Source organism: Chiroxiphia lanceolata, chromosome 1, assembly GCF_009829145.1.
Source record: "Chiroxiphia lanceolata isolate bChiLan1 chromosome 1, bChiLan1.pri, whole genome shotgun sequence".
Lineage (NCBI taxonomy): Eukaryota > Metazoa > Chordata > Aves > Passeriformes > Pipridae > Chiroxiphia > Chiroxiphia lanceolata.
This window is the reverse complement of record NC_045637.1, coordinates 99,343,406-99,369,209: the sequence shown is the minus strand read 5'-3', so window position 1 is coordinate 99,369,209 and position 25,804 is coordinate 99,343,406. Positions and strand designations below refer to the sequence as shown.

The window sequence follows — 25,804 nt, the reverse complement described above, 5'->3', positions numbered from 1 at the left end:
AAATCCAGTAACTTCCCCCGTAAGCTTAAGATTCATGCATTTAAAAATATGTACAGCTATCCCTATTCCTACTACTTTTCATTTTCTTTGAAGTCTGTAACCATTTTTGCACCTAACAAGAAACTATCAGTTTGATTTATGCTTTCATCTACCTAGTGTTAATTTTTTGGTTTTATTTGGGAATTGTTTCTTTAACAATTATTTTAAAACTTCTGGAACCAGATTAATTTTGTCTAAACTGGAGGGATGCAAGGGGAGCATAGTGAAAGAGAATTTAGATTTTATTCTTTCTAATCTGTGTGTCCGGAGAGCTTTCTCAATCAGTTCTTCCTGGCAGAGATAGAGTCTATACTGGCAAAAGATGCTTTGGTTGGCAATCACTTAGGACAGCATCCTAAACAGAGCAAGACATACTTGCAGAATATACTTTATTTCAGCTGGTTATACCCTTATGTAAGAATGTAAGGGGGGGAATCACATCTGTGACAAATTGTTCCAAAATTTAAAAGTATAGGTAATGTAGTTAAGACTTTACTGTTAAAAATCTTAAAATTCTCTAGATGTACAGTGATCTTGTAAAAAGCACTTTCCACTTTTTCAAATCACACTCTGCAACATAAGAATACATTTTTCCTTTAAATATTAGGGGCTTAAATATATAAAATTACTGTTACTGTAGAATTTGTTATGTAATATATATGTATATAGTTTATAAAGTGTGTATACTGTATAAAGTGTTTATATATACACTCTGATACATGAATCTAGTTATAATTCCTTTTGGTTTAGAATAAGTGTTGGTTGTTCATCCTGTCAAAGCCAGGGAAGCAGGCAACAGCAAGTCATATCAGGGAAAGGTGTCAGAAATAGCTCAATTAGCTCAGAAACTGCTGCATGGTCCTCCTTTAAACACAGACTTTGTGAAGAAGACATGTCCTCACAATTGGACAAGACACAAATAGAACACCGGTGAAATAAATTGTCTACAAGAAATATTACATAGAATTAGACAGGGAGGAACAAATTATCATAAGTATACAGAATGTGTTTGGGTTTGAATGGACAGAAATGGGTAACTTCCTGTCTAGCTGAGAGACTAGGAAACCTGGAAAAATCTGGGAGTAGATGCAGCCTTGGTCTGAGTGAGGGCAGGGAAAAGAGTGAGAAGAGTTGCAGAGTTACATCTATGCCTTCCTCTGGTATTCCTGAAATATGTAGATTACATCACTTTTTTTGGAAGGCTAAAAGATCTTTTTCAGCTTTCCTCAGTGTCCCTTTACCCTGAGCCACAGCTGACCTCTGGAACTTATTTTTTTTATATGACTTTTTGATGAAAATCAAACAGTAGAGTTGCTCCCATAGAGTATGGCTGGAACCAGAGGGGCTCACTGCCTACATCTACTGGTGTTACCTGCTGCTTCCTTTTTCTGCTATACATTAACTATTTGTATCTGTTTCTAGATCTGTCCACTGCATGCCGTTGTTCCATAACAACTCAACACAGACATACCACTCTCTCTTTGTATGCAGTCTATCAGGCCAGCCCTTGTACCATTTTTCCTGTTTCTATTTAACTTTCCTACAGCCAAACCCTGTTACTTTACCTGGAGATACTAGGCTAATTTAATTAGAACATGACAGCTTCATCAATTCTTGGCCATAACTGAAAAATTGTATCTCTCTCCATGTTGGCTTGTTTCATTTTGCCTCTTCTGGGTGGATTTTATCCACCTATCTGGCTTATGACTGACATCATTTGATGGCACTGTGGGCATGCACTCCGACTCCTGGGGTGGCAGGCACCTGAATCAACTTTATTGGAAAAACACTACCTTATATATGAGGTTCAAAAAGTAACAATGTTTAACCAATCACATACATGTGCAACAGAGTACCAGGAACTACATTTCTCAGGATGCCTTTTGGCACGTTCCTGTGACCTAACTGCCACATCTCCTCTCTCTCTATTATAATTTTAACAAGTGATAGAATAATTTTTAACATTATAACAAGTGACATAACAATTCTTAACCTTTTTTCCTAAACTTATCTTGACCGTTTTTATAATCAGGGCCTAACGTGGTAAGGCCTTTATTAAAACTGATCATATAACTTTACTAACAGCACAACTTCTATAACTCCATAAACAGTGCAACCTTTAGAACTTGTAATAAGCAAATTTAGTTAGAACCTTCGTTCTGGGGTTTTGTGTGTATCTGGGTAGAGGCATCAGTTTTATTTCTCTGAGGATTTTTATAGAACTTTATTTCAAGGGCTTATTTCAGTTATCTCCGTGATATGTCTATAGAACTTTATTTCAAGGGAAAGGTTTTCTCTGAGTTATATGTCTTGTTATCAGTTATCTCCCATATGTCTATGTGACTGAGGTAGCATTTATGTTTTTAAGGCACCTTTGCTATAAAGTACATTTGAGTTTCACACACATTACATATCTTCACACAGCTTTTCTCATTCACACCAAGGTGGCCACCTTTTCATTCTCTCCTCACACACACATACTTAAATCTTTTATTATGTCCCTGCTTTTTAACAGTTCGGTTTATGTTTTCTAGTAGTCATTAGCTGTGTGTATCCTCTAGCTCACCTCCATTAATTGTTATCTCTGGTGCTCGTTCTTGTTTTGAGGAAAAGTTAATGTAGGTTCAACACATAAAAGAGACCCATATTTTCTCCCCCCCTTTTTTTGTTGTTTTTATAATATTTTTCTTAATGTGTGGTGTGCTCTCTCTATTATTGCTTGTCCTGTGGGTGAGTGTGGTGATATGTATATATTTCATATGGCTAAATTTAGTTATATGAGTGATCTGTGAATGGCAGTAAAGCATAGCTTTTGAAGGTAAATTTTCAATTTCTGATCATGGTCTGTGCCTGAAATAGATAGGTTATCATTACAATTTGCTCACGCAGTTTGAAATACAGTATTCTCGGTAAGAAATCAGTCCACGCTGTCTCTGATTTCTGGAATGCAGTCTTCAGGCTTTCATTCATTTCTCTCTTGCAGCTATTCTTTACCTTTAAAAACAATCTTAGCAAACATGTTAATAACAGTTCAGTCAGTCTTCGATGGAAAATGGACAGGAACAAGTGTGAGGGTCAGGTGAATCTGCAGTTTTTTGGTGGTTATGTCCAGGATTGGTCGAAGTTGGTTAATAATTTGAAGCAATAGCAGTAAGTCATTTCATGTCATAGTGTCTTTTACCTCAAAGTTGAAGGTTTAGGGATGATCCTTTTCTGTGTAGTCCTCTCTATCGGAGATTTGTTCCATGGTTGGGTCTGTTGAATTTTTTCTGGAGTATTTTGCAGTCCTGTTTCTTGAATGATATTGGTTAGAGCAATCATAATCATAATAATAATCATAATCATAATCATAATTCAAATTTTTGCTGACATTATGCACACTTTTCTGGGATGACAAAATATTTTGAGAATATTTGAATGTGTTAATTAACAAAGAGTTGGGATGTTTGAAAACTCTAAACACGTTACTTGAACAAAATTGTTATAACAATGAACCTATGCAAATGCATTTAATAATTTAACAACTTTAACAACTTTTAACTTTAACAGCTCAAACAAAGCCACAGGGGAACTGGTGAAAAAATAGGAAAAAACCCCTAAAACTTCAGTGTTCTTACCAAAGGTCCTCGAGACAACAAGATATGATGTTAAATTAGTTCTGTATGTCTCTCAGGAGGCACACAGCTGTGGGGTTGAACTGTGCAGGGGTGAAAGTAGTACAGTCATTCTAGTGCTGGAGCAGTACACTGCCATCCTCTTCCTTCCTAAACACTGAACTGTGTACATCTTTTCTGTTCTTCCTGATTGAATGCTATGTGACACTGTTGCAAGACCACTGTCTACAGATTTTACACTGTTCAATTAGTGTAATATCAGCAGTAACAATAGCAATCTAGGAGAGTGCTCCTCCTAACCTCAAAAGCATAGAGGAACACTAGCAAATTAGAACATGAAGGAGGACTATGCCCTAGTCTTAGAAGGCCACAAAGAAATCCCCAAGAAAGCTCTACCCCATTCAAAGAGGCTAATCCTGCGAGTGTGATTGAAAGACCCCATGTACCCTGACCCATGCTGCCAGGATGACAATGGCAGTTCCTGGGGCAGCATTTGGGCTTTGCATAAGTCTGCAAGATACAGGCAACACTGCACACTAAAATGGAAAAACAGAAGAAAAATGCCTACTTTGGGAGAATGTATAGGTGGGGACCATAAGTGTCAGCAATTTGTTGCTGGCTAAGAACTCTGCAAGTTTCTTAGCAGACTAGAAGATGGGGCGGGGCGGGGGGGAGGAGCAGTGGCAGGGCAGGCCGCATCCTATGATGCCTCTGCTGTTAATTCCACGGCAAAAGTATAATTCGAAACATATATCTCACTTTCCTGTATACACTTTATATCATCAAAAACAGCACTTCCCTGCCTCTATTTTCTTTTAACATGGGCATGAAGCACATGGCTTGTGTGCTGGTTTGACTAGGGTAGGCTTAACTTTCTTCACAGTGGCTAGTATGGGACTCTGTCTTGGATTTATGCTGAATACAGTGATGATAATAGAGATGTTTTTGTTGTTGCTGAGCAGTGCTTACACAGAGCCAAGGCCTCTTCTGCTTTTCTTACTGCCATGCTGGCAAGGAAATTGGGAGTGCATGGGAAGTTGGGAGGAGACACAGGTGAGCCAAACAGACCACAGGGATAATTACATATCATATGACATTATGCTCAGTATATAAAGTGGAGGGAGGGGATATTTGGACTGATGGTGTTTGTCTTACCAAGTAACCACTATGTGTGATGGGGCCCTGCTCTCCTGGGGATGGCTGAACACCTGTCTGCCCATGGGAAGCAATGAATTAATTCCTTGTTTTGCTTCGCTTGTGTGTGTGGCTTTTGCTTTCTGTATTAAACAGTCTTTATGTCAACCCACGAGTTTTCTGGTTTTTACCTTTCCAATTCTGTCCCCGACCCTACTGGTGGCAGAGTAAGTGTGGTGCTTGGTGGCTAGCTGGGGTTAAACCATGACAGTCCTATTTGGCCCCCAGTGTGGGGCACAGAGGGTTTGGGATAACGACAGATTTGATTGGGGTGCGCTAGACTGAATATTATAGCTGTTAGTGTTGTTTATCTAGTAATCAGCAGGCCCCTGTGTTTGCCATGGGGCTTGCTTGCCTGACCATATATTACTCTAGTGCTCATTAGTGATTGTTTTTTGGTTTTGTAGCTTGCTGTAGTTCTGTACTGCTTCTCACCTCACTGTATTGTGGTAAGAACAGTTTGATAACAGCCATTGTGATGCCCCTGGGTTGGCAGATGGCCAGGGTGTTGCTGCTGTTCCTGTGCTGCAGTACCAGATAGGTTGGAACTCCAGTGTGGACTTGAATGGACTGTGACATGAATGAGTCCATGATGGAGCAGAGATTGGCAGCCCACGGAGGACCCAAGTGGATGCATGAAGAAGGCTATGACCCATGAGATGCCGGTGATGGAGCAAGCTGGCAGGGCTTATGACCTCACAGGGGACCCATGCTGGAGCAGTTTGTGAAGAACTGCAGCCCATAGGAAGGACCCACATTGGAGAAGTTCAAGGAGGACTGTCTGCTGGAGCAGGGGAAGCAAAGATTCCCTTGCAGCCCATCATGAAGACCATGGTGAAGCAGCCCATGGAGAACTATGATGTGGATTATAATAATGGTGGACTCTAGCAGGAACCCCTTGTTGTCAGCCAGGCTGGGGACAAGGGGAGGAGTTAATTGCAATGTTAAACCCTATAACCTGGCCCAAAAGGACCAGAGGTGGAGATTGTAATGCATATACCTTTTAATTGTTGTAAGCTATGATTTGAGTTGTGTGGTACAGGCATTAGTACAGCAGAAACCACCTGAACCAATGGAGGAGAAGCCTTACAAAAAGCAGTTGCAGTGCAGCAGTCACCCAATCTAAGCTGGCTTTAGTGCCTGGTAACTCCAAGCAACGCACCACCTCTCCTGTCCTGAGTGACCACCAGAACAGATAGAGCCCGAAGTAACGGAGTAAATTAATTCAACAGATATTTTGCAGACATTTTGCAGGGGTGGTCCATAGACTCAGGGAACAATCTCAAAGAATAGGAAGGCAGGGGGTAGTTAAAGAGGTTGTATTAAATAGTGTGGGACCTGAGAATGATGTAAATGACATAGAATAAGGGATAGAAGTCCCACTTTTTTCATACACTTTATATCATCAAAAACATAGCACTTCCCTGCCTCTAGTTTCTTTTCACATGGGCATGAAGCACAGGTTTTGTTTAGATATATCTGTAGGAGAGGTATTGATGCAGTCTAAAATCCTCTCTGCTTTCATATTGCTTAAATTAGTAGTGGAAAAATATGAAGGCTTGTGCATGCTGACAACTTCAAGATGGAGCTGAGCATAATCACCAGGTTCAAACAGTTGGCATGAGTGGTTAAAACATTTCATAACATTCTAATAATGATACCTAGCCTAAATTAAAAAATCTGTATTCTTATTGTATTTTTATACCTTCTACCTTGCCTGCTATTCTCCCTACCCAGTAACAACCATTAAACTCCCCCAAGTTTTTGGTACCCTTGGTTTTTCAGCCATAACTGTGGTCTCTAAGATCATGTGTCTTTGGGCTGCATCCCAAAGCTGTTTTCTTGCTCTTTCAACAGTAATTCTGCTGTGATAATTAGTAATTATGGTCAAACAGTACAGTCCTTATTTCATTCTTAGTCTTCTGCTTTTTGTTTGAAACAATAAAGAAGATTCCAACACAACTATTATTAGTCTTACAAGTTGTTGTAAGCTCCCCCACAGCTGTGTGTAAAGGGTGCTTCCCCACAACCCACATTCTCAGAATTAAACTTGAAACTCAGTTCACAGTCCCAGCTCATGTGACCTTTTATGAGAAGCCTTCAGGCTCAGACTGCCCACTCACATCTTGTAAGGACTTCTGTAAAACATACAGCTTTTCTTCTGTGACAGTCTGGCTTTTCAACTCTGAAATGGCCCAGACCACTGTTGTAACATGTACTACACCTAGTGTTACTACCCATTGCAGCAAAACTGAAGGATTTCATATGCTTGCTAATTGAGTGCAACTGTCTATTCTCAGCAATAACCCTGAGATTAGCTCAGCTGGTTAAAACCTGATGCTAATAACACCCAGATCATGAGTTCAATCTCTTGTATGGGCCATTCACGTAAGAGTTGGACTTGGTGATCCTTGTGGGTCCCTTTCAACTCAGAATATTCTGTGATAAGAGTGAGGAATTTGTCCTTGGGCTCCCTGTGTATTCAAACAATACGACTTGTCTTCTTTTCTGCTGTCCTGTAAATATCAAAAGTCCAGCCACAATTTCACTACACTGCACAACAAATAGAAAGTCATTAGGATGTGACTTCAAGCAGCCTTTTGAATTTGTTAATTCTAGCATTGGGCTCATCTGTATTGAAGACTGCTGAGCAAACACTGTGCCTGGCCTTAGAACTTGAATATCAGTAGATTAAAATCACATGGGGTTTATCAGTAGTAGTCAAAATATTAAGTAATATCTTCTGTAAGCCATGATCTACAACCATAGAAATGTATGAACTAAGATGTTTAGTCAAAGGAACAGAATCTCACAGAGCATAACATAGGATCCATTCTGTCATCTCTGGCTACTCTGCAAGAATAGAATGGAATTTATATCTACAGTGAGAGGACAAGTGGTGATCAAACAGAATTCACTGGTCCCCTTAATACTTACTGGTCTTAAGGATGAACAAAACCTTCCCTCTATGTGTCTATGTGACAATTATTTTTTTCGCTATCCCTTGATAGGTTGTAACTCCATGCTATTACCTGGCACACTGTCCACCTTAAAACCAGGAAGTCTTCTGGTACTTGACACAAGAAGCACTTTGTGGTTCTCTGTTAAGAGAACTCAAGAGCCCACTGCAAAATGAACTTCCCCTGAATCATCAGTGTTTTGGCATTCCCATCTACTCCTCTGTGACTTAGCTCACCCTTTAAAGCAGGCCAGACTCTGGTTGAGGGTCCACCCCCCATTTGGGAAGGAAGGGAGGTTTCACCAATGGTGCCTCTTCAAAGTGTAATAAACATGTAAAGAGGAGGAATAGATCATCCCTTTCTCTCCCCTCCCACCATTGCCTACCATGCAAAACTTCTTCACCTTTGGTGCAATCATGAACTGAAGCATAATCCATTTTTTCATTCATGAAAATCTGCAGTCATTAGCTCATGAGCCTAAATCTCCCATTGTTATTTCAAGCAATTTTGTCCCTCAGTGTGCCACTAGAATATCTGCATACACTTTCCAAATGACTCAGCCAGCTTTTGTTTTTGAAATGTATTGCTGGTTGCTGTCCAGGCTGCAATATGCTCAGGAATACTACTGACTGTATGTATCCCTTTCCTCATTTTGTCCTGCTCTTTTCTCATCACTGTGAGACTGGTTCCTCCCAAAACCAGAGCACAGCCTGATTTTCTGCCCTTTTAGCAGAAAATGCTGGAGCAACATTTTCTTCATTCCTTCTCTGAATACCTCATGACTCCTGGGCTGCTGGAGTGACAACGCCTTTGTTCCTGGGCACATATGCTAGCCCTCCTGCTTTCTTACTTCCCCATCTTAGCCAAAACTGCTGTTTCCTGGCTATCTTATGCCATTAGACCTATGCTGAGGAAGCCAAGATTGACAGCACCATGCATATGGCACCAGACCAGTTTCCAGTGTCATTCAGCTACAGCAGTAGAGATGTATGCTGCCTTCCTTACTACCTTTGTATTGTCAAGCATAAAGAAATTAATCATACCCATACCCTTCCAATGTTCTCCATCTTTTTGGCACCCTAATGACAAAAGGCTGCCAGGTGTAATACAATCTTCAAGGAACTCTGGAATTAAAAACACCAGCCATGACCTGAGTCCATGCCTTTTTCTCTCTTTTGCCCAATCTGTTTTCCTAAAACTCCTCCTGTCATGGATTCATATGGGCCCACATTCCCACTCTGTACCACTACCTACCACTAGATGGCCAAACTTCCCATCTAGTAACAATCAAGAGGTCTAGTACCTAGAGTGAGGAAAGAACATTACTGCCATTACTGGCAGACTGAATTTGAATGGAAAAACCAAACAGGAATCAGTCAGTAACTGATTAGAGCTTGTATGCTACGGAGTAATTACAAAATTGCACTCTTCAGCTGTGACACTGGTGGAAAAAAGGGAAAGTCTTAGCTCTAGATGCGCATAATTGTAAAGTAGTTTTTATTGATATTAATTTCTTTCACATGATTATATTTCCAATTTGAAGACCTGGATAATGGATAATGTTTTGAAAACTATATTACAGGGTAACTGTTTTTAGTTTATATCCACATGAAGAGGAGCACATCTGCCACTACACTATTTTGTAAATCCTTTTGCTTTGGAAACAAGCCTTTTTATAACTTCTTGATATATATTATAAGATGTTCATTCCACAGAATCAACTTATCCTGCTTCAATCAGTTTTTGATGACAGAATGTGTTTGGCCATTAAAAGTATTTGCATCATTAAGGAATTAAATATCAGGTAACACTCACAGAATGCTTTACTAATCTCAGAATAACGAGATCTCTCTTCAAGCCAATGTCTCTCTAAATTATTTCAATTTTATACATTCTTTGATGCAAAAGAAATCTGTTATGAAGCACTGAAATAATCTTTTCATTCACTTAGAATAAATAAATGTTAAAAATCTGTTGCTTTTATCATTATCCCCAAAATTAATATTTGAATTTAACTCTAACAGTCTTTGAATCTGCAAACACTGTAGTAACTGAAGGATTACAGCCTCACCATGAGTTACATTGCATATACAGCTTATAAGGCCCCAGGAAAACATGGAAAATTTTATTTCCTTTCATTCAATCCATTTTGTTCTACCAGAAGATATTTTATCCATGAATGTGTGAAAACCACTGAAAGTTACATATTAGAAGAGTGCAAAAGCTGTATCAGAATAAACAACAACACCAAAGATTAAGAACTATCCAATTTAGAACAAAACAACCATCAAAAAGTCATTCTTATTGAACACTTCAATGTGACTGCAGAATTACCTCTTTTATCAATTAACCAATCATGATCTTTTTGAAAAAGAGAAAACATAGCACAGATATTAGCATATTAATAGAATTGCTAGTGATTTCTGGAGACTGTATGCAACATTCAGAAAGATGAATAAAACAGACTAAGATGATAATCAGAATCAATAGCCTGTTCAAAAAAAAAGGAAACTCAGGGACATCAAGACAGCCCAGCAAAGCAAAGACATGGAGAGAATTAATTCATCTCTACAAACATCTTTGTCAGCTAACACTGTATGTAGAAAAGGAACTGCTAAAGCTCAAGGACAAAACTGACCCAGAACCCCTTTGGTAGTTGTGCACAGCAGTAAGATCTCTTAATATTCTCTCTTTTGAAGCTGAACAAATCCAGTGACTTCAACCTCTCCATGTATGTCACATCATGTACTCCTGCTTCCTGACCAACTTTGTGGTTTTCTGTTTGACTTGGTTCAGTCAAGGTCTTTCTTGTACTGGGGAGCCCACAGCTGGACCCAGTATGACTCGAGTCATCTCACAAGTGCTGAAGAGGGGAGTAATGACTTCCCTCGACCTGCTGTCTTTGTGCTTACTAATCCAGCACAGTGCATGGCTGGCTGCCTTTGCCACAAGGGTGCACTGTTAACTCACAGTTAACTAGCTGTCCACCAGGATCCCCTGGCACCCAGGTCTTTTTACACAGCTGCTACATCTAGCCAATGAGCTCCAGCCTGTAAAATTGCATCAGGGTATTTTATTCCAAGTGCACAGCTTTGTGCACATTCGGGCTGAAGATTAAATAATTTCTCATGGTGGGGAATGGAAAAAACAGGAGAACCAGAAAATTTAATTGATTTTGTATGAGGCTTTCTCAGTTACTTCTTAGTGCATTACTTACTTAGTAAGTACTTAGACATCAGCTGATAGGCAAGAGGTAGTGCTCCTTAAATGTCTAATGAATTAACCAAAAATACCTTATATAAACACCTTATATAAAAATTCATCACTTATTTCATTGATATTTCAGTTGCATCAATCCCTGTTTAATCACTGCCTACTTCAATAGAATATAATTAGAATTGCATAAGGCTTTGATTTAAGCTGCTGAACTGTCCTACCTAAGCAATCACACAGACACATACTTAATTAGAATCTTTGGCACTTATTTGATGCCAATATACTGAATTTAAACACCAACCTAAATCAGTACTTACCCCAGGATTTACTGCACTGATTGAAGATTTTAATTAACATTTCCTGAAACAGCATTTGTTAATAAGAGGTATCTAACTTACTGGGTAAGCAGTAAATTATGAAAATTCCTTACTGCTTGTTAAAAAAAAAAAGATAAGCTGCCTAGGTGCCTTGAATGAACAGAATTTACTTTCCTGACTGTACTGTTTGATAGGCAACTATCCAACACATCCAACAGTTTTCACCACACCTTTTACTTCCTAGAACTCAGATATAAATAATAATAAATAATGCCTCCTTGTAAAACATGTTAGCTTACCCTGCATACACATTTTGAAAGGGACAGCCTTTTGGTACCTACCTCCTATATAAAAAGTGTTCTATTAAGATAAACTTTTCTTTATAGTGATAATGATTTTAAGTTTAGTTTCTTACATCTCCTTACAAATGAAGCCCTCTAGTCCTCTGACTGGAATACATTTTCTACACTTTAAGGGAATAAATATGGATGTAGCAAGATGATTGGACACTGGAGTAAGCACATGTTAGATACATCAGAAAGCTGAATCGTTTACTAGGGGGCAGTTCCTGGGCGTTACACAGAAAGTAAAGTTGTGAGGGGCAAGCAAAACACATCTCTACACAACAGACACATTTTGCCCCTCCTTCCTTTAACTGAAAAAAGCTCCAGAGAAGGCAACAGTAGGTCATAATGGAGCCCAAAATATTAAAGAGGATTGCCTGAAATATCAGAAAAGTGCTATACCTTCATCTATGCTCTGAAAAAGATTCTTTCAGTGGTAAAAACCATTTTCTACTGTGAAAGAGACCTGTATTTTCCATAGAGGTGTAAAACTGGACAACCTGGTTAAAAAAAACCCAAAACAACAAGAACCCCACAGTGCTAGAAACAATACCTCATGGGATAACACCAAAGGACAGCGTCAACATGGTCTCTCCTGCTCAAGATGCTGCACTACTTCCTTCAAAAATCCTGAGATAACAAAGAAACCTGGTCTAAAGCTCAGGAGCATCCAAAATACAGCCTCTCTAAATATACCCTTTCTAATGGCTCTGATATTCTTATTCATGGTTAAGTAACAAGTATATAGACAAAAATTTGCACATCAACCATCTTTGGAATTCAACATCTTAGTAAAGCATGAGAACAGCATTTGTTAAATAGCAAGACTTCTACTGGGAACTCAGCATCTGCAAAGACTAAAATACTATAAACCCAACATTATTTGAACAATATTATTCTATCTAATCATATTTCCAACATGGACAAGTGAACAGAAAACAAAATTGATTTGTCTCTTCTGGTGCCATTTGCACACATTGGTAAGGATGAGATATTTGGTCACCTTCTAGTCAATGACAGTCCTGAACTGAAATGCAAGTGTTTTTTTCAGGTAAAGATTTCCAGTTAAGATCTGTTTTCCAATGTTTATACACCTGCAGCATGCCATCTTCATCCTCCAAAAATATCCAGAAAAGAAAGTCCAAACTTACTGGCAGCTGAGGTAGCAAGACAAGTTTTCCAGCTGTCTTTCAAGAATTCTTCAATCTCAGATCACTTACTGAATTTCTGAAGCCATCTTGCACTTCACCTGAAATATCAGGTCAGGCTTTTGCTGTTGGAAATGCGTGACCTATTATAAAACTTTCCAGAGGAGGCAAGTTCAAATTATTTCAAACTTCTAATTTTCAGACTGCTTGCTTTTTGAGTCTTCTTGCCACTTACTGAACTCTGATGCTAAAGTTTTTACATCATCCTTCCACCCCCATTTATCATTCTGTGTTTGTTACATCTAATGGCCTAAAGGACTTTAAAGTTACATCAGTACCCACTCCCCTCCCCCCTCCTTTACAGTCACAATTACAGCTGAATGGTGGACAAACAACAATGAAGAGACCATCAGTTAAAATCATACATTTTATTGCCAAGTAGCATTTAGGCTGACATAATAAAGGGTTTTTCAGATAACCAAAATGTACATTTCTATTCAGAATCATCTCTTCTGTACTTCTGAATTCCAAGAAGATAGCACAGTCTCCATTTCCTGGAGAGCCCTCTTTACTTGCTTCATTCTCCATAGAGCACTCATTTAAAAACCACTTCAAATCCAGGAAATCACATTTTTCTTTCAAAATTTGAGGAAAAGGACTCCCCAGATTTCCATTTAAATCTTTACTGTTTCTCTGTGATGTCTCAGTGTTCCAACTTTGGAATACCAAGACAAAGTTTGCAAACAACTCCAAAGCACTGAACTTTCAATTTAGATTTATTTTAGGTTTATAAAGAAAGTAATTTTATATCAGTAACTTGAAAAAATCCAGTAAAATATAAATCTATCAACAAATAACTTAAGTGTTGTAAAACAATTTTACTTTGCTCATTTAGGTATGAGGCAGATACTGTACAAAACTGCCACAGAAACAGTGGTATTGAAGTCTACTTATGCATCTTATACAATTTTAGGTTAAACCCATGCACTGAATATTCAGAGCACTTTAAACATGTTAAACAATACAGATAGGCAATAGCAGAGCCCAAATGCCATAGTATCTGCCTATTTTATACACAATTTTAAAAGCACTTCATGAAGTTGCATAATTCCAATTGACATCACAGAACTTATTTCAAAAGATGTTTATTGCAAAGTACTTTTTCCAAATAAATTTACAGGGACTAATATTATTCTTAGGGCTCTGGAAAATTACTAGCATATCAAAGCTGAAGTCATAGTTCCAGTAATGTCAATAGGATTTTTGCCATTGACTTCATTGATGCATGTCCTTTATCCACTCATTTTTCTATTAGATAAAGGTGTAAAGGCCAGCTCAGATTTACAAAATAGCTATCTGGAAAATATTTCTACGAGGCACATGTGCAATATAAAGATGAGTTATCACATATATCAAAACTACAGCCTTTATTACTATTCCATATGAAAGTCACTGATACATTGCAGCAAAAGCAAACAAAACCAGAGAGAACAGCACCACTGTTAACCTTTGCTGAATTCCTTAAGGCTAATGTAACTGTTCTGGGGAGAAAAATATCAATACTTTCTTTTTGGTATTACTTTCATGGGTAAACGTATAGTATCATGTTTTTAACCAAGTTATTAAAATGTATTAAAAAAAAGATTTGGCACATGTGACTTGTAACTACAGGTATGCTCCAACAGCCATGATTTAGAGGTGTGTGACATATGGATCTATAAAAATGTTTTAACAGTCATGTAGTTAAGAGGTTAGTGATGGGAAGGATGACTTCTCAGTTTTAAAAGATTTAGTAATAATTATCAATCTCAGCTTGAGAAGCTGAAGATTAGCTCTGTTTTCTTATTACAAGCAGTGGCAGATATTTGACTGCTGAAGTGCATCTCACCAAGGCTCACATTTTTATGTTAAAGCCATAATCTGATGAAAATTCCAAAAAGCAGAGTTAAAAATAATGCTATGAAAATCTTTTAAGTTTTAAATTTCAAATCAGAGGTGTAAATGTGATGTTTTGGCTATATTCATGTGAAACTGTGTTAGTAGGCTTCAGCTTTATTCTATTTATTATAAACTAAATCACCTTGGTTTTCTGTAGTGTTAAGTCTATGTGTGCTCCAGTATACATGTATCTAACTCAGTTCACTGGAAATGTTTATCAGCTCCTGTCCAGAACCCTACCTTTGCAGTATAACTATATACATTCTCCCTAAAGGTCTTAACTAGATTGAAATCAGTGCTGTATTAACTCAGTGCTATAGCTCTGAGTTTCAAAACCAGAAATAGCCTTTGTTTGGTCATATTGAGCTGGCACTTGTCTGCAAGCTTTTCATACACATACACACTCCTCGCAATGAAGGGATTGAAGAAATACATTCCTGGAAAGATGTAGAGTAACTTACTTCTTCAGCTGAACTTAGCAGCATTGCACCTTGTAGAATCAAACCATAATATGCTTATGAAATTAATGGCAATATAAGCTATATTGATTAATTTTTCATTTCTGATCACAGAGTATTAGACAAAAAAACATAAAACCAATTTAAATTACTATATACAAATTAGAAGCCTGAACACTCTTGAGGGTACCTGTTCTACCTGAAGCACTTCAAAACGTTTAAGACTGCATTTTTAAAAATGTGAAATAATAAACTCCTACAAAAATAAATGATAATAGCATGCATTTTCATTTTCAAAACATTTGGGGGACAGATACAGTCTGTGAGTTTGCTGCTAATTCTTTAATGTTTCATGAACTGTTCAATTGAAATGTAGCCACAGAATGCTTCATAGTTAAGGCTCAGGGTCATATGATAACTCTAAGTGAATCTAAGCATGCAGAACTGCCTTCCATTTTCTTGGCAACAAATCTCACACAACAACATGCTGGCTGAAAATTAAATCAACAGATGACCAAGTCTTCTGCTAGATCTGTTTCTTCTTCATGCTAAGGCCCTTTTAGCAGCAGCCCCTGATGCTGTGCAGGGGACACACCTCTAGTGCTAATTATAGCAACCACAAGGATCAAGAAAAAGAATGCATCAGTGTCAGAGTTCCTGAAGTTATTAATATAAAAAACCTTCTCTTCAAGAGAACAGATATAACTCAAATTCAGAGCTGTACCACCTCTTCCGATCAGACCTACAATGTCCTCTCCCAGAGAGCTACTCACCTATCTTAAATCAAGATCTGGAAACAATTCTGGAAACTGTCATCCCATTTTGTTAATGGCATTTCCCATAAAACAAAGATCTTCCATTATCAAACAGTTTAGATGGTCTTATAAATTTTACAAATATTATTCCAAATTCATAACATACTTAAACCAAACTTCACAAATTCATCTTAAGCTTTCACAGTACAGAAAAAAATGTAAGCCCCAATAAAACCATGCATAAAACACCAAAATATATATAAAGTCTGATTTTTGATTTTGTTCAAGGTCTTGAACAAAGACCAAGTTATTAAGTACTACTAAACCAAGTTATAGTAGTAATCTTGTGTTGTGGGGTTGATTTTGTTGTTGTTTGGCTTGGGTTTTTTCCTTTGTTTTTGCTTGTTTGTTTCTTTCTGTTTTAACGCATCAAATTTGAAATAAAGTAAAATAAGTCTTAATGCCCACTTTCCCCAAATGCTGGCTCTTCAGATACCAAAGGAAGTCTGTGCTCTTAATATGCATTTATGTATATATTCATACTTAAATTTTATATTTCCTTCCATGCAAAAGAGTAACTCAAATTCCCAAATTTACCACATTAACAAATATGTGGATCAATAAAACATGAAAATACTTTGAGAATTTCCTGACCAGTGTTTTTATCACAGCTCATTTCTAGTTTATTTTAATTTGTGTGAGATCTGACAAAATAAATCTTTGTGATTTATTGTTGTTCTTAATATCCCAAAAATACATTTAATTACCACCAGTTCTCTTGCTTTACAGGCATCAACGAAAATATACATCATTCTGACAGCACGTTAGATAAAAAATTGCACCAAACCCAGGTTAAAAAGCTATACTACTATTAGGTATTATGCAGTCACGTAAACTGTTGAAATGCATAACTTTTTAAACTGTCACAATCTATCTAACTTTAGATGTTAAATCATGAATACGCTGAACAACTGATCATTTGACAGATAATCAAAAAGCACCTCACACAGTAACTTAGTATCTTCACCTCTAAACTTCTGTATCATTCATAATCAACATGATTCTGATACATCTGAATGATTCTACATCAATCACTTCAGTCCTGGACATCAAAGTAGTCAATTACTGGCTCTTCTTTTAATGGTTTGGATAAGCCAATGTTTCCACTACTCCTGAAATTATAAGAATATCAGATGTTACTCACATGCATGAAGAACAAGATACAAAGTAAACTGAAATGACAAACTCACATAATGTCTCAGTGTGCGCATGTACAGTGCTTTAGTAAATGGCATGTACTTCTAAATTACGTTTTAACAGAAGTACCTTAATACTCCAGAAAGCCTTTGTTGACTGATTTTTGGAAAAAACATATACTTTATTAAATTAATGTACATCAACATGTCTGAATCGATAAAATTTGTTTCAGAGTTTTACCAGAAAATATAATTTACAATAATTTTGTAATATTTATTAGAAAAATTATACTGTACTGAAGACTAAATGTTCAAAATGTCTTTTTAAAAGAAACAGCAAAAGAAATACTTTTCAAGTGAGCTGATGATCAAATGTGCTTGCTTTTAAAAGCAAGAGTAACAAAATACATGGTAATACCAAATCCAAACACTGTAAAAATTTTTTTCAATAAGAGAATATGAAATCTTCCAAAAGGTTTTTTAGAATTAAGCACTCTGAAGAAATTTCACTTATAGTAATTAAAATAAATGGCTAAAGCCCTTTATTTAATTTCGCCACATAACTCCTTTACATGAATTAGGGCCACTGAAGACAGCAATTCCAAAGAAGTGGAAATGAAAATAACTATGGGTATCTGAAGCTGGCAGGTCATACGAAGCAAAGACTGTTCTATTAAGACTATTCAACAGGAAGCCTTATATATCCCACCTTCAGTAGTTTTCACTATCTGATAAAAATGGTAGTTCACCTTCAATCAACTGTGTAGTCATATCTAAGCAAGAAAAATACATTTACTATGTGTCCAAACAAACCATGCCAGTAAGATATTACTCTTGTACAGAGAATGGTTAAAGGTAAAAAAAAAAAAATTCCCAACTCTCCCAAATGGCACTCTCTTCCCAACTATCTAATATTTATTATAAAATAATTTTAAAACTCCATAATATTTGTTATATCACTATCCCTGTATCACATAGCCACTCCTACATTTTCTTGTCACTTCATTTCAGGCTTACTTCTCTGGAAAGAACATCTTAGTGCATGCTGAAAGCTCCAGAGCTGTGTGTGGGTTGGGAAAAAAAAAGAAATAGGGTGTATACAGTTGAAGCTCAGGAAGATGTTCCTCAAGTAACTCAGCACAAAATTGAAAACCACTGTTTTGAAACGAATTCCTTACTTATCTGTTTGTTTGCAATGAGGAATAGGAGGTGGAGGTCTGCTCTGCATTTCTTTATCTAGCACAGAAGTTAAGGTATTGCTTGGACAAATGGATTTCCCTCTAAAGAAATAAAAGAAAGGTTATTTAATTCAATAGGAAATTACATTCATTAAGAAGCTGGGAAAGAGTAATATTTGTAAGCAGCAGTTTTGCTGTCAGAGTTCATACCTGTATACTTTAATCATCTATTTAAATATTTAATTTTCCAACCATGGAGACTAGCAGTGCACAAAATACATTTTCATTACCAAGAAGAAGATATCCAGTACTGTAAATGTCTCTTCACAGAATTACAGAATATGCTGAGCTGGAAGGGACCTACAAGGATCCAACTCTTAGCCCTGCACAGGACCATCCCCAAGAGTCACACCATGTGCCTGAGATTATTGCCCAAACACTTCTTGAACACTGTCAGGCTTGGTGCTGTGACCCCTTCCCTGAGGAGCCTGTTCCAGTGACCAACCACACTCTGGGTGAAGAACCTTTTTCTAATATCTAACCTTAACCTCCCCTGACACAACCCTCGGGTCCTGTCACTGGTTACCAAAGAGAAGAAAGCAGTGCCTGCCCCTCCTCCTCCTCTCACAAGATGCAGAAGCAGCTTACTAGATCTGAGCATTGATACTCAAGACTCCTTTTCTGCATATGAAGTGTACAACTCCTTTCTACTATGAAGTGCACAAAATGATCAACTGTTAAAATATCAAAAATGCAATACTTAAAACTCTAAGGGCAACATATATCTGTTCTTTCAGGGAAAAAGATAAAAATTCAGAAGGAACAACTTAAAAGCTTAACTCAGCATCATGAGAACACAGTTCACTGAATCTTCACAACATGTTATCTCATGTTTGGGAAGCACCTTCTCAGACTCTGGCAGTAAGTCATGTTAAACCTGTTGATCACTGCAAAGCCCTGCTAAGCAGCACTCTCCCAGGAACGGTGCAGCAACACTGCCTCTTCCTTGTCAGCTAGTCCAGGTGAACCAGATAAGAAAAAAAAACATTATGCATTAGAGAGCGGAAAAAAAAATCAGCTCTTTCTACCCTCCACACTAGTTACAATCTATTGCGATTGTGATTGCCACCAAGCAATGAAGCATCCTGCTTGTGCTTGTCCCATCTGCAATGCAAAGGTCACCGTATGGCTATAGTTGCAGGGCATTATTTTCTCCAGTACGGGAGGACAGTGTACTTTAGCAGTTATATGCTTTAGACATATACTGGCTGTGAATCACAGTCAACTTTAGTTGGCAGTCTGTGCCAAAGACTTGAACTGACTGGTGAAAGAGAAAGGATATAAAAAAAATCTGAAAACAAACAACCCCCAACACCCAGGAAAAAAAAGAAGTCCTAGAAAGATTGTTTCAAAAAGGCATCTAATTAAAAAAAAATAATTACCAAACACAGTATATCTCTATTAGGTTGTGGAGATGTCTCAAAATTTCCTCTAAATTCATGAGCGACTTTCAAGAGTGAACTTGCTTTATTTCACTGTTATGATTTACTGCAAGACTGAAAGAGTTTCCACTATCAGCATCTTTCCCACTCACAGTTTCTTCTTCGTCTTTTCTGGGGGCAGATAAGCTGAATAAATCAAAATTCCTAAGCGTTGTAAAGGTCCATTTCTTACACTTTTTGCATTTTCCTCTAAACCCATGCTACTGACATTTTCAGACCAAACTACTTCTTGGTACACTAAACTGAACTGCTTTTCTATTTCTATCTGAATGTTTTATATTGGGTATTAGGAAAAATTTATTCCCCAAAAGAGTTGCCAAGCACTGGAACAGGCTGCCCAGGGAAGTGGTTGAATCACCATCCCTGGAAGTATTTAGAAGATGTGTAGACATGCTATTTAGGGACATGGTCTAGTGGTAGTAAAATTGGACCCAATGATCTTAAGGGTCTTTTCCCAACCTCAGTGATTCTATGATTCTGTGTCAAGCACTAAATAATGTTTCCTCCTTATTTACTTCATTAATGCATTTTTAAATAAACTCCTCCAGACCATGAGATTCTTTGTGTTTACTAATTCCATTACATTCTTACTAATTACATTAGTAATTACATTACATTCTTACTAATTACATTACATTTTTACTCAATGAATTCCTACAAGATGAACAAGTTCATCTTGTTCCTTTCAAAGTTACATACTGAATAGAAAAAATGCTGCAAAGCAATGGGTTGTATATTGTTATAATTCCAGAAATGTGCACGTGTTGAATTCCATGCTTCACACATACTTGGTAATTCATACTTTTTCCCTACCTCCCTCAGAGCTCTAAGCAGATGAAATCTCACATTAGTACATAGATGAACACTAGTTCTACTTCAGAGCTTACAAAAATGAAGTCTTTGTCTTATTTCCATCACATTTGTCTTTTTTTTCCCGTCTCATTTCTATCAGTCTGAAAATACAATGGCCCATTTCTGTGATATTGAGGCAACACAGATGAAAAATGCAACAACATTTTCAAGGTAAATTAGAAGTCCACTAAAATATGAAGTGGTGATCCCTGAACGCATTTCAGTATTCTTTTAAACTGAGTACTGTCAGTCTATTCAAATGAACTAAAAAATCTTACAAACATAGGTCACCAATTTAAAAAGTGTCCCTATCTCCTGAACAGTAAAAGTGTTCGTTATTTGGGAAAAAAGTTACTTGCCAGTGACTATAATTTTTTCAAGGTTATATTATGTGTACATGTACATTCTAACGACAAGTATATTACAGTCCTATCAGTTGAGAATAGTTAATTTTCCCCTTGTGTAAAACGGTTAAAAACTCCTCCTCTCCTTTAGCTCCAAGCCTGTCATATAAAGTCAAATGCTCACACTATCATTTCAGTTACATCTCAACAGTAGAGTTCTACCTGAAAAAAATAAAAGAGGACAAAGGTAGATGGGAGAATATTTTGCTGTCTTCTTTCATTTTTATAAACTGTGATGTGCAAAAACATGGAAAGCAAATTGCCTGGCGGTAAATAAGCAAAAAAAAGAAAGGCTAGAAAGCCCTTCTCCAAGTAATGTAAGGTGCTTGTCCTTACTCTAAAATGTCAGGTTAAATATCTCTTGTATAGTAAAAAAAAAAAAAGGAAAATAAATGAGGGCTCTGGAATGCAGGAAAACAGAACACTTGGAAGAATACATGTGCACTAATTTCTACAATTACCTAAAAAAAAGAAAAAACTTACCGAAAAAAAGAGTATGTTCCTGCATTTCAAGAAAGTAAATCAGCAGCTTTGCCCTAAAGTTGTTTTCCCAGGATGCAGAGGGTTAGTATAACAAACCTTTAAAAATTAGGAGGGATCAAAGCCTTGTGGACAGTTAGAAATGAGCTTGGAACCAAATTTGCTTTGGTCACATCAAGGCCTAGACCTGGTTTAGCTTTGACAAAATTTAGCAATCCTCCAATAAAAAGCAGAAGAGATATACAACAGACTGTTTGGCCATGAAACAACAGAGGTTTTAGAGACAAAAATCTATCAACTCACACTCCAGCAAAATGTACACCGCTTCCTGTATACCTTGGTGATACATGGGACAAAATTAGACTTGACTCCAATTTCCCTAAAATTCTGTGAACTGATTGGTTAAAAAAAAAAAAAAAAGATTAAACAGTCACCCACATTTAGCTCATGTGGAAAAAACCCAAACTGAATTCAATTAAAGAGATGTACAATGGGAAAAAACCCACTTTGTCCAATTAATTACCAGAAATAAGAAAGAAAGCAGACTCTTCCTAACCTGTCATGGTTATCTAGCATCAGTTAGAACAGTGGATATGAAACCAAAAGGCTCTGCAAGTACTTTGGACATTTTGATTAGAAAGTTACCATTCTTCATTTCCTTAAACTATTCTCAAAGTAAGGAAAAAAAACCACAACTGCTTGCCTCAAGCAACAAAGTTGAGATGAAAAATTTTTAACAGCAGTACAGGGAAAGTAATAACATAAACTATCCGCTGATTTTAAGACAGTGCTAGTGCTGACAGGATGGCCTGTTGTATAAAACTGAACTGTGGAAATCAGGATTAAATTTATCTTCTCCTTCAAGCCTAGAAGCTCAGTTTTCATAATGGATGGATCAGCATTGATCTGTTTTGGTACAAACTACTACAAAATTCTTTGCCACTAACCTGTCCAGACTTACTCCATGTAGTCGTGCAATACTGATCCATCAGCTTTCAGACAGAGTAGATTTTTGTGGAAAATGTCTCCAAAAACTGATACAGTTTGGGTGGAATAATGAAGCCAATGGCTCTCAAATGAGATTGTGGCAGAATGTGGCTTTCTCAGTGAGAACCATGTGGGACCCTGCCACCTAACTGAAAAGTCTCCTTGTTCATGAGGATAAACTGACTGTAACTATCTTCCTGGAAAGAACAGGACAAGGATGGTTCTTACAGGGATGACTGCTCTCAAAAACACTTCCAGGATATCTCATGTCCATACAAGCTGCTTAAACAGTGGTCAGTACATAACAACAAGCAGACACTCCTTTAACAGGCTCTGGAATTAGAGCTATTTGGAGAAAGAGGAAATTCATATGAGTAAAAGTCTTCAAAAAACCACTGACAGTAACAGTGAAACAAATGTGTGTGCTTGGAGAGGAAAGCTTTACTCTTTTCACTACAGTAGTCTGGACATTACCTCTGAACCTAGTTCAGAAAGAATCTGGTATTGCAATGGCTAAAAAGATGGAGACTGCAAAGATGACCAACAGGGAATTACAGAGAAGGGCACTGCAAGGATTCACTAGGGGTCTTACACTTCGAATGACACCAAACTGTAATTCAGATCAAGCTTAACAATCAATACTGGGAATAATCTTCTCTGTGGTTACACGTGGGCAATACTGTACATCAGTGATCCTAATGCAGTGATTCTAATGGTGATGGGGGCAGGAGCTAAGGGCAAAGCAGGTTTTATGGCGTTTGCTCCTAGATATCCAGAAGAGAAAGAAGCCTGGACGGAGGAAGCTTTCTTAGCACCAAGGAGACTTTCTCACTCCTCTGCCCTACCTGTATGGTGATGTTACCATTTCAGTGCCACAGTGGTGGAGTGTGAAGAGGAGGAATGGTCTTTTTGCCTGATTTATTTTGAATTATCTATACATGAAGGAGCTCATGATAGAAATCTACAGGGAATGCTGAGAACAGAATGAAACATGACTTTCCGGTGATTTGAATTCCTGGAATTGAAGAAGCCATTGTGAAATACTCAAAAATATCGGCATGGAACTTGGGCCTATCACTTGTCTGAGGCTACAATGTTTTTTAGCCTCAGAAGACCTGGCAAATAAAAAGACAATTGAAAAGAAGCTTTGGATGAATCCACTGCATGAAGAAATATTGCTATGCAGCTGAAGAATATTCTTAGTAGACCACCAAGTGTCTTTAAGAGTGGTAGTGATGAAATAGAAGCATGTGCATTCTGCGCAGTATGCTATTCCCTGAACAACACAAGGGAAGGATCAAGTGTGCAAACTCTTCTAAAATCATAGAGGGCCTCCCATTCTCAAGTTGCAGGATATGCCTTTGCTTTTAAAGGATAGTCATCTGTCCTGCTCCTTTTTCCAGCACTTTTTCCTCTTCATTAATTTCTGATCCCACTACCCCCATCCATTTATTTTTCTTAGGTAAGTGCTTTCAAATATGATCTCTTTTCTCATCTTCCTTTACTTGAAACAAAAAGTATCTTACATTGTAAGATCAAAGTGATGCTCCATCTCTCTTGGAAGAATACAATTTCTTGGAAGAAATCAAGATTGTAGCTAAGCTACCAATGAATGAACAAGTTCAGGAACAGCTCATGGCACTCTAGTAGCACAGAAGGTGACAGGTTTCTTATGACTACAGTTAAAAACAACTGTTTGTCAAAGAATCACAATTTGACTGCTAAACTAAATATGCTGTTGATACTGGAAACCGTCCCATACTATGTCTCCAGTACAATCACCTTGCTTTCCCCCTAGCTGTATTTCCTTCATTTTCTTTTCTAATATGAACTGCCTTCTGTGAGTCTTCTCCAAATATTTTCATTTTTGCTTAGAAATCTCTTCAATTTGCAGTAATTCCAGCTCCCTCTTTGTCCATTAACTAGAGGGAGCATCCTCTGTGGTAGGTTCAGATAGATGGAGAACAAGTATGTTACAATAACCAGATTTTATCAAAGGTGATGCAAATTTTATGTATGATTTCTCAACCCATCAGTTTTTATAAAATGTTATTACATATTATCTTTGATACCTCTATCAAATTTAGCTGATGACAAAAAGTTACTGCACAGATGAATGGAAAACAACCTGGCAAAATATTTTCTTAGCTTTATTATTTCTAATTGCGTTTTCTTCCCTGAAGATATACTTGAGTAATAGAAATAGAAGTCCATTAAACTATCAATTCAAAAATTGCTTTAAAAAAAATTCTACTAGAAATTAGTGCGTTTTTCAAATTGCATTGTAAATAAACTCATTCTGGTAAATGATAAAAACATCCAATTACTTAAACTATGCTTAAAAGATTTGAAAACAATAACGAATTACATACTTCACTGCAGTAATAACAACATTGCGTTTTGGTTCGTTGTCATAGCTCACACTTTCAATACCATAAACCTGAGCTAATTCATGGATGATTCTGCGGTGATCTCTGTTCATTGGTGGGTAACAATGACTCTTCTTTGTATGCTTGCCCTGAATTCAAGAGAAAAGGTTAAGAAAAGAAAAAAAAAAAAAGGTGAAGTTTTCCTTCAGGGAAGCCAGGGGAAAGAAAACAAAAAGAAACAAGTGTTTCGACCTTTAAAATTTTGCTGCTATGACATAATTAGTACCACAAATTGCTAAGACCTCAGTATTTACAGAAAGCTCATCTGAAAATGTCTGTTTAATTAACAAAAATTAAATTTTATGTTCTCTATTGTTTCCATCACCTCAAAGTATACACACACCCAAGCAGGTGTATACTGCTTTTAACTTTTAAGTTTTAACTTTTCAAACTTTTAAGTTTGAAATACAAATCCTGATTATAGTCATTCTACTTATACCCCAAAGAAGCAATACAAAATTATTTTTATCTCAATTTTTTTTTTCAAAATGAGCTGCCAATTTGCATGACATCTAATTTTATTTTTCAGAATGGCTTTGCAGTGCACATATTGCAGATAGCTACAGAGGTGTCAAATTTATCAATCATCTCCCTCTACCATAGAAGCTATTTATCTTCAAAATCCCTGATATAATGGCATCAATAGATTTTTATTAAATAAAAAAAAAAAGTCCTACTTTTAATTTCAGTTAACAAAGACTGACAATACTTGATTCAAACCTGATTATTATACAAATAGTAAAAGAACAAACAAAAAAAGCAGGGCCCTCTGCAGGGCCCCACACAAAAAGCC

General features: G+C 37.1%; 1 protein-coding gene across 5 annotated transcripts in view; it reads right to left on the bottom strand.

Annotated features, from left to right (window-relative positions):
* Positions 1-13,245: 13,245 nt before the first annotated feature.
* Positions 13,246-25,804, bottom strand: part of NFX1 (nuclear transcription factor, X-box binding 1) — a 70,300-nt gene continuing 57,741 nt past the window's right edge. For 2 of the 5 annotated variants that reach the window (XM_032690404.1, XM_032690412.1), the window contains exons 22-24: positions 24,955-25,100; positions 18,358-18,459; positions 13,246-17,155 (exon numbers count right to left, since the gene is read on the bottom strand). In XM_032690404.1, the coding sequence (XP_032546295.1) occupies positions 17,080-17,155; positions 18,358-18,459; positions 24,955-25,100 (324 nt within the window). In that variant the 3' untranslated portion in view covers positions 13,246-17,079. Of the gene's footprint in view, positions 17,156-18,357; positions 18,460-18,910; positions 21,278-24,954; positions 25,101-25,804 lie in introns of those variants that run through there. The other 3 variants (XM_032690427.1, XR_004357537.1, XM_032690417.1) reach the window with 3 other exon arrangements.